Raw genomic sequence first — 10,221 nt, 5'->3', positions numbered from 1 at the left:
GGGGGGGGGGGGGTCTTTTCTATTGTCAATTTACATTGTCTTCTCTTAGAGGTATTAGGAAATAGAGCTGAGATTTAGGGGCATCAAAATCTTGTGTCTGGCACTTCATCTTCTACTCCCAACTTTTATGAACAAATGGGAAGTGTCTTTCATGCCTAAACTGAACTTAGAATATGAGCAGCCAAAGTTGATCAAGAGCTGCAATTACAACTTGTGCTTGAATCTAAAAGTTCCCTCCATACTAGATCTGTATCTATAGATCAAACTTGCATGTGCATGTACCTTGTTTTATCAGTTTAACTATGATGGGCTTGCTTGAATTGTTTTTGTATATGCCAGGTTGCGTTCCCCTAATGTTTAATTTTAAACCATCATCTGAACTCTCAAAACTTGCACGGCTATGTAGTATGCATGGTTATGTTCCTTCAGCTACATTATTGCTTCATCGTGCTTCATTACAAATTTATCTCAATTTCAATATTGTGTAATTAGAACATGCAAAATGTTCTCTATTGGGGAAGGAACAAATATAAGAGAACATACGATAGCTGGTCAGGTAAGGATTCAGGGACATAGATTCCAACAGTTCCACCAAGATGGTTGGTATTGGAGAGCATGTGACAATATCACAACACTATTCTATTTGAGGTCTGGACAGGTGAGCATGTTGCTTTGATATTCTTTGCTAGTATGATATCGTGTCGATTATTTATGTTCCTTAAACTATACCCATTGAAGGTCTTACTGTCATTAACGAGTAAAAACTATACCATTTTTGCTTTGTTTATGGGTATGAAGTTATTGTTCCTGAAAGAATACAAGATGATTAATTGGACTTGATTTGCTACGTTGTCTTTTTTTGTGGCATATTAAGAAAGTAAATAAAATTCACAGATGTTGGAATTAAGGTGCTCATTTCCGTCGTTGAATCATCTGTATATATTGCCATTTAAGCAGCAACGGAAATTAGGTTGTTTTTGTCATTTAAGAAGAGGACGAAGTTCATTTGTTGGTAGTGTGTTTTGAGACGTCTTCTTTACACGGAGTGTCATATTGTTCATCAGTAACCCATCAGATTCATAAGGTCATTCTTTTATTCCGATCCAAGTTCATAGGATCAGGATACTTAAATGCTTTAACCCTTTATTGTTGCAGACAGCATTTCGAACTGAGGCAAAACAGAATCACACAGATCAGAACCAGGAAATTAAAGGTGTAATGGGAAACTGGAATGCCTTAACCCTTTGCCATGACTCTTGAAGATGGCAGGTGAGTTAAAAAAATGTTTTTATTCTCCCATTAGAAAATGAGTTTCTGGATTAATTTCGTCATAGGTAGGCTTTTTCCATGCCTATTTAGGCGGCATAAATTTTATTATTTTTTAAAGATGAATTAACCATTGAGAATGATGAGTGCATTAATCTAGCCTCAACCTGGTTATAGTTTGTTTGAGAATGCAACTAAAAATAGGTAGTACACTATTGGAGCTAGAACGTGATAGTGGCTAGGCATATTTCTGTTGTTCTGCCTTCTTCCCTGCTAATAGTGTCGTCAATAGACTCCTCATTGACCATAACTTAAAGAAACGAGTTCTAATGGAGCTAGAACCTGAAGGGAAGGAAATACACCGGTGCTTTATTGAGTGATGTCTAAAACACAGCCGTATGATCTTACCGTGGGAGTGACTTTGCCCCTCCCAATCATGTCCTTATAGAGCGTAGTCAATATTTTGTTTTTGAAAATTAAGTCTAAATGTCATTCCACTTCTTATGGGTTTATTTGTTTATTTTTATTTATTTATTATTTTTTTGTTATCCACATTTTACAAAACCAAATACAACTTTTGAAACTAAAAGCAGATCAGCACATTCTTAGTAAAGATATGAATTCGGAACCTGCATCCGATGAGATTTGTTTCTTATTTAATTGATTTCAAATTTCCATTCCTTATTTGTGGATTTGCTTAAGTTTTGTAGAGTTTGACGTCTTGAGAATAACTTCCGAACTGGAGGAAAACTAGGTTTAGGACAACTTCCATCACACAACTCCATAGAAAGGGAAGAATAATTAGCGAGTGCATTTATACAAAGCATCATCAAGACGACAACTTGGAAGAAAAATTTTCACAACCAAAATGGTTTGATACAAAACATTAGTTCATCTCACACAACCCTCCTAGTCATCCTAATCATCTCTTGTTCACTAAGTGTCGCCTATCACCTCACCTCTCTCTCACACGACGGGGGGGACTCTGTAATAAGCTGCAACGGTCTTGGGAAAAAACATCTGCCTTACTCCTTCAGCCTTGAGAATGGGAAAGATAATTGCTGAAGCACTCTGCACAGGTAATGCAACTTTCATTACGTAAGTATTTGATTAATATTTGCTAGCTCTTATTCTGGTTAAAGTTGTTTTGAAATTTAATTATATAATTTACACGCTTTTAGTTTTCTGCATTAGCCATTAACAGACTGCTTGGCTAGCTCTTATTTTTTTAATTCATGACTTGAAGTGCATTGAATCTTCAAACAAAATAAGAATGGAGTAGAACTAATAAATGTTCAATTACACTCCTATTAATCTCTGATAATGTAGCAAACATTTCATCCCTGTATCATAATCTTACTAATTTCTAATTCTATGGGTGCTAATTTACTTAAACAATTTAAAACAATTTTTGAAACGTTAGTAAACAATTTGGTAGTGTTTTAAAGAAAACAAATGGATAAAAATGTGTTGATTTAAAAAGGAAAAAAAAAGTTGAATGGTGTTTAAAATATAAATGTTAAAATTTTGAAACGTCAATTAACAACTTGGTGGATAAAAATCTCTGTTGATTTAAGAAGGAAGAAAAAAGTTAAATAGTGTTTAAAATATAAATGCTCAATTTTTGAAACGTTAGTAAACATTTTGGTGGTGTTCTCAAGATAACAAATGGATAAAAATTTGTGGATTTAAAAAGGAAAAAAAAGTTAAATAGTGTTTAAAATATAAATGTTCAATTTTTGAAACCCTAGTAAACATTTTGGTAGTGTTTTCAAGAAAACAAATGTACAAAAATTTGTTGATTTAAAACGGAAAAAAAAAGGTAGTGTTTAAAATATAAATGTTCAATTTTTGGAACGTTAGTAAACATTTTGGTAGTGTTTTCAAGAAAACAAATGGATAAAAATTTGTTGATTTAAAAAGGAAAAAGAATAAAAGGACTTTTGAAAAACAGTTAAAATATTAGCTATTTGTCTCTCAAGTATATTACTATTCGCCGCTCCCATCCTGTATTTTGAAAAACAATTAAAATATTAAAAAGAAAAGGACTCGGGACGGGAACTATTTTTTTGTTTAAAAAATTCAGCATGGTTTCAGAGAAACTAACTTAAGATATTGTAAAACTACTAGTAGTTGTAAACAGACTTGCAAAAAAGGAAAAGGACCATTTTTCAAAATATTTCAATTCAAGATGAAATATATTTTATGAACATAATACTCCAATGAAATCTTCGTAGATAGACGTAGATATATGCACATACATTTCATCTTATTATTATTATAAATACAAATTTTATCCTACTAAATTCTCTCTTTTTTCTTTTTCTTTTTCTTTTTCTAAATGTTGATGTACAATCTATTATTATTATCATTGATCTTCTAGACAAGATTGAATCTTATCACCTTTGGGGGTATGTATGCTTATAGATTAGTAATTTAATGCTTCGTCGAATTCTATATGAAATTGGCCAAAAATGTTTCCAAACCAAAATAAGAAAGAAGCGTTAGAAGCACTTACCGAAATTAACCTGGCTCCAATCCAGACGCGTTTGGGAGAAGGAAATGGGATCAGCAGCCGACCAACACCGTATATTGCCACTGCGAAGAAATGGAGAACCAAGCTCAATGGGCGAGGGTTCAACCCAGAGAGTAAACAAACTGGTCCATTCGAGAAGATTCCACCCAGGCTCAAATAATCGAAGCAAGCCTGACGCATTTCCTTTCTAGCCTGATCCGGTGAGGCACAGAACACTTTGTAAAGGGCACCTGCCAACGTGTTTATCGTCGAAGCCACTGGCTGCAATTAAAGAAATAAAGCAAAGTCATTATAATTGGATAACTAACAACCATTTAGAAATTTTAACTTTAAAACATATCTAATAATTTTTAAAATTTTGAATTTTACCAATACACCTAAACGTTTTGATCAATTTTGCCTGACAAAAAAAAAACATTTGATAGGTCGGACTTTTCGGTTACTTTTAAAGTTACGGTCTATCTATTACAGGTGTTTTCATATTAGACATACACTATGGACAAAAGAAATGTTTTTTTTTTTTTTTTTCATTACTTTTAGCAAGAAAAAAAGGAACAAAAAGCAGACAATTGAAACCTACCTTGCGGAGAGTGTAGAATGCTTCAAGATACTTGCAGAGAGTGGGTGCATCATTCAGATCACGCAGAGGCTTGAGAAGATCTCTAAGAACAACAATGTCAGACAATGCAACGGTCATTCCTCCGCCAGTAAGAGGATGACGCATATTGAAAGCATCGCCCATCAATAGGGCTCCTGGAGTAGGAAGAGGATCTGCTGGCATACTTCTATTTGGCATTGTTCTTATATTACCCTTCTTATCAACAGCAGCTATGAAGGAATCATAAAGTTGAGGGGGAATCTGTGTATATCAAACTTCATATGGTCATTAAATAGGTTCAAGCTTAATCGATAATGAAATAGATGGGTGAAGAAAACTCAGGGATGAGATTAATGGGAGAACAATAGGGAGTATACTATTGGTACCTGAGGAGCAACAACATTCTTCAAATAGTTAGCCATTTCACCGTTTGAAATGGAAGGAACTTTCTGACCAGGCACATCCACCAAACAGCGGATCTCCGTACTGCTAATGGGATAGAACAAAATAGGAGAAGGGTCTGCTAGTATAACATGTCCGTGATTTGCATGAGGAAGGTCACAGTTCTCAAGTACAAGGCCAACAAAACAAGAGGGAACATCCACCTGAGAAGGATCCAAGTATTCAAAATCTTCTCAGCACAGGGAACCGTATCTTAGTTCTTAACAATCCTATTAGCTTTGCATTAGATTAATAATATGCGGCAGAACATGCATCTTCGTTATAAAGAATTGAAGGGTGTTTCCCACCTTAGGGTTACAAAGAGACCGTCGCAAATTTGAAAAGCATCCATCACAAACAATAGTCAACGGGGCATAAGCTGTCGTCTCTTGGCCAGATTTGTTTTTGTATTGCACACCTTTGATAATACCATTTTCCTCGAGCAGAGAAGTGACTGTTCCCTGCTCCAAGCGCACACTAGAAAGGTAGAGGAACATATTAATAAACGAATACATTACAAGTCCTAAATAAAGCACAAGGACGTTGCTTAACAAAGAGAAAGATATTGGTATAATTGTTAACTCGATCTTAATATTAGGATGTACATTAGGAAAAAGACACATAAAAAGGTTTTATGAAGATTTAGTTTCAATTATCAACAACGAGTGGTTACATACGAGTCTAATTACAAAATGTTTCCCTAACGTGACTGAATCTTAGGGCATATATATCACTACTCCATCATTAAATATAACATCTCTTGTGAACATCAGAACCAAATATTACATATACGCTTTGACCGTCAAATCCGGGAATAAAACATGGTAATGGTGCAACATGATAAAAATGGTGAATGGCTTTAGCGTTTCATTGCATCACTCTAATTTTGATAGGAATTATATGTAAAGCAGATGAAGATAATAAATGCAATACAGAAGAGGACAAGTATAGCTGTCGACACACTGCATGTAACAATAATGGTCAAACATATAGAAGGAAAGTAAAAGGAATTACTTGGACAGGGTTGCGGCCTTCTCACGCATCCTCTGAATGAAGCGCCCATTGTGAAAGCTCCTCCCAGACACGTCTGAGTGAAATTTTTCCAAGGGGTATGAGAGTCGTGTATCCTTCCCATCCTTGAAGAGAGCATAACCATACACTCGTTGAGCGTCAATATTATCCACGCAATCTGCATAGGAAACAGTATATCGACAACCAATTCTAGTTTGCTTAAAGGCTCAGAAGAAAATCCTCGGCCAGAAACAGGATACTAATGAAGTAAACCAACCTTCAAGTCCCAACTCTGTTAACTTAAGATAGCCCCCAGGCTGTAATAATTCACCAACAATTCTGTCCGGTTCTGTCAAGTCTCTTTCAATCACATGTACACGACGACCATCCTGTATTTCAAAAAATAATTTAAATATATAGCATCCACTAGCAAAAGTTGAGTAAGTATTAAGGAAAAGTCATTTAGCATAAAGAAAATGACTAAACCATTCTTTAAAATTTTCAACAACTACATATGCTAACAGAACAACTATAAGCAAGGAGCACCAAAAATAGAATCCTACTCTAAGTGACAATTACCAGAACGAATGCTAATGAGATGGACAGTGAAGAAATTAGTTTTCACAGTAGGCTCTAGATACATGAAACTGCCTTTTGTCGTACAAATTTTTATGGTAGCTGACCAACCAAAAAGTAGTACGATAGAAAGCAAACCGTCAGATTTGACACACTGACACAGCGGACTATCTGCAGAATATAAGTTCATCTTCCTTTTCTTGAGCCTTTTTTTATTCAGACTCCAAATTGTCATCAAAATATTAAGTACTAAGGAAAATCTTAGAATTATCTAGAGTTATGCGTGGAGATCTGTATTTATAAGAAGTGTTTCTGTGATGAAATACTTTTCTTCCACGAACTTTCAAAAGAAGGAGAAGAAAAGGATAGATAAGTGCTTCTCTATAAATCTCCAACTCTTCTCAGCGTTTTTTTCATTAATATTTATGCACAACAAAATACTTTTAACCATTTCGAAGAGATTTAGATGGCTAAAACCTAAAATCTCTTAGAGTATTTGGAAAAGAAAAAAAAATACAGTCTCAAACAATAATTTATTCTTTAAAAATCATCTACGTTCATGGATTTGAATTCATTTCACCAGTATCAAGAAGTAATTGATAAATCTGAAATAAAAATAAAAATTAACAAACATGTAATGTCATGATAAGGTATTTCTATCAACAGTACTAATAAAAAGTGTTTCGTTCAAGAAGACAACAAGATTGTCCGTGAATAAAGCAATCGAACTTCAGAATCTGGCTATGTAGAGCCTCCGGATTAAAAAATACCTTCTCTCAAGAACATACAACTCTTAATAATGCCGAAATGCTTGTCCGCAGATTATAAACTCTAGATCATAAATGAAATGACAAAATAGTTTTCAATTGAGAATACTCGATCTCCGATAGAATAAATTTCAATAAATGTACACATAATTTCAGAGCATGTTTCAGAATCCACTTGAGTTTGTACATTCGATCTGAGATTAGATAGGCGATTCCGGAGCAATAAATTGTTATATTGACTTCAGAACATACCGCCATGTGATACTCCCTTTGCGAATGATATTAGCTAACTATACCACGCAAAATTTCATCTAGAAAGAGAACCTAAGTGCAGATTATACATAAGCATACAATCCCTAAGCACATCATGTTGAATTTTAATTTTTCATTTTCTAATCGCTTTAATGCGACCGTCCAGATTGACATATTGAAGTGAAACAATCAGAAATCTCCATCCGTTTTCCACGCAAAATTTCAACAAGAGAGAGCGCTTTGTCTGAGAATAACGATACCGGACAAAAATCAGAAGTATAAGATTACCTTAGCGAGAGTATAGGCAAGAGCCGATCCGGCGACTCCGGCTCCGGCAATGATAATGTCAGCGTCGCTGTTACTCGATTTGCATTCTCCATTTATAGTGGCGATATTCTTTAAGCTCTCACGCTTCCGTCCGTTCGAAACGCCGCAGTTTTTCCCGCCAAAAAAGAGATACAGCGCCACGACTCCGAGAACTGAGGCCAAGATCCAGCCTAACGCACACTGATCCACCATTTTTTTCCGAGTACAGAACTGGCGACCTCACAGAGACCGCCAATGCGACGACGACGACAAGGACGAGAGCTCTTTTACTTGTGAGAGCCTCCGAGTTTCCTCTCTTTTTCTCTTTCGGTCGTCTACTAATTATATATTCCCTCTGCGGCTCTCTCTCTCCGCTGGCAAACCTTTACGCCAACTATGGAGTGGTATAACGGAACCCCATCAACTCACCGGGAAAGGGGACCGCTTTTATACGCATCTAAAAATTAATCCATGAGCCACGTGGCATTATAAAATTAAAATAAGATGCGCCTTCGGTATTAACCTTACTGCCAGCTGGACGACACCTAATTTCCAATTTCATCCCTCATTAAAAAATGATAGTTCTTAGTGGTGGGTTAGGAGTTATGAGAAAATGACATTTATTTAATTATAATAAAATACCCTTCCTTATTTCTTTTTTGGTTAAATTAAGTAGTCTTTATAAATAATAATAATAATAATATTAATAGTCTTTTTTTAAAAATACGTCTAAATAAATAAGTTTTTTAAATTTTGATTTTGTACCCATAAATTTATAAACTTTTTAGACACAAAATTATAAAAATGTTCTGGAACATTCCCACCGAACCCTGTCAAACTGCCCTTTCTTTTGTTTTCCTATAAAAAGGAAGTTGGAAGAGCAAGTCGTATTTATTTATCTTATTTTATTATTATTATTATTATTATTAGCTAAGAGCAAGTCGTATTTATTCATTGGAGAAAACATTCAACAAAGCACATGGCCGGCTCCCGAGCAACGATCGCCCGTAGCTATATAATAACTACAGGACCGTGGTCTGCAACAATCTAATCCATAGCATTTCATATTTTAAATATTTATGGGTGGTTTTTATTATTTCTATTTTACTTCAATTTGCATACGATTCCATTGGATATATTGGTAATTAAATATTCCTATCGTTCTTATCCTAGCAACAATAGAGAGAATCTTTATACTATTTTGATCAAATTATTATTAAAAATGCAAATAAAGTTCTACATTGGATAGATGAGAAAAAAATCATCATTGTTGATATGTTTGAAACAGACAATAATATATCATTATAAATATATATAAAGAATATTTGTTCGTAACATATAGTATCAAAGCGGACTAAATGAATAATTTTATACTCAAATAATCGGAGGGATGTGAGGCAAAGAATATTTGGTTTATGGTTTTATTTATGATACTTGAAAAAAAAATGTCTAAAAAAAATGAATCAAATAAATGTATCTAATTTTAAACGCTAAAAATATATAATTTTGTCATCTAAGAAATGACCTTTTAAAGAGGGGATAGATTGATAGGGAACTTTTGTAATGGGTCACCTATGAACATCCCCGTAAGATTTGCCTAATTTATTGGTCCAATGAGCCCCAGTCCAAATACATTAGCCCAAAGACCAATTCGACCTTTGTAGAGCCGGTCCAAATATTGGACCATGCGACAAACACAGAAAGTTGGTGTGTAGGTGTCCTGTCTTGATTCGTCTTTCTTTTGCTTCCGGTAACAGACCGGTCACGCTAAGTTTTCTTATAAAGTATTCTTCGACTAAATCGTTCGGCGGACCTCTAAGCTATAACGTACAAAACCAAGCCGTTGGGTCCTCTCTTTGTATTCAACTTGTACACGTGGATACAGGCCATTGGCTGCTCCATCTTCAACCCGGAAGTCACGTCGGTTCCCGCGCCATTTTAACACGACCTATTTTCCTCCGCCACGACCGGACCAATTTTCTCCAAATTCACTAACAACGTCGGCCCAACCCCGGCACTACATGACTACTACGATGAAAGCCCTTTCATTCTGAGAAATGTGACCACCAAGAGTCTGTCGACACGAAGTCAGAGGTTACATGCCTCTTACGACTTTTTACATTTTAACCACCTCTCATGGTTTTACTTTTGATCTATCTAAAAGACTTTATACGAATAGAGATACTATTCCTTACTTATAAACTCACGATCATCTTTTAATTAATTAATGTTTGACTCCTCTTCACAATCCTCAACAATTGGATATTTCTTTCGGGCTTCAAAATTTGTTACGAACGTCAACGCTAGTAAGACCCAAAACCAAAATTGAACGAGTAAAATTTCGCTTCATGACATTTTATATATATAATCCTTCCATCTGTGGGAGAGAACCTTAAAATCTCTCCATTAATTACTAGAATGAAAATATTATATTTACTGTTTTTTTTTTTTTTTTTTTTTTTAATTTT

At 34.9% G+C, this 10,221-nt stretch overlaps 2 protein-coding genes across 5 annotated transcripts in view; one reads left to right on the top strand and one right to left on the bottom strand.

Moving 5' to 3' along the window:
• LOC111446536 overlaps positions 1-2,062 on the top strand; it is a 5,382-nt gene extending 3,320 nt beyond the window's left edge. For 2 of the 4 annotated variants that reach the window (XR_002711089.1, XR_002711088.1), the window contains one exon: positions 493-2,027. Coding sequence is in view for 2 of the 4 variants with exons in the window: in XM_023085383.1 (XP_022941151.1) it covers positions 493-658; positions 1,156-1,260 (271 nt within the window). In the remaining 2 variants the exon portion in view is untranslated. Of the gene's footprint in view, positions 1-492 lie in introns of all 4 variants that reach the window. The other 2 variants (XM_023085383.1, XM_023085382.1) reach the window with 2 other exon arrangements.
• On the bottom strand, positions 2,047-8,174 carry LOC111446533 (squalene monooxygenase-like). Its single transcript, XM_023085379.1, has 8 exons — positions 7,736-8,174; positions 6,130-6,241; positions 5,856-6,030; positions 5,150-5,318; positions 4,787-5,005; positions 4,383-4,661; positions 3,785-4,063; positions 2,047-2,337 (listed from the first exon to the last, which is right to left on the bottom strand). Exons 1-8 carry the CDS (start codon positions 7,964-7,966, stop codon positions 2,233-2,235), a joined length of 1,569 nt encoding a protein of 522 aa, XP_022941147.1. The 5' UTR covers positions 7,967-8,174; the 3' UTR covers positions 2,047-2,232.
• Between the last annotated feature and the right edge of the window lie 2,047 nt (positions 8,175-10,221).

Source organism: Cucurbita moschata, unplaced genomic scaffold, assembly GCF_002738365.1.
Source record: "Cucurbita moschata cultivar Rifu unplaced genomic scaffold, Cmos_1.0 Cmo_Scf00008, whole genome shotgun sequence".
NCBI classification, from domain to species: domain Eukaryota; kingdom Viridiplantae; phylum Streptophyta; class Magnoliopsida; order Cucurbitales; family Cucurbitaceae; genus Cucurbita; species Cucurbita moschata.
The sequence above is the reverse complement of the archived record's forward strand: the minus strand, read 5'-3'. Positions and strand labels throughout refer to the sequence as shown.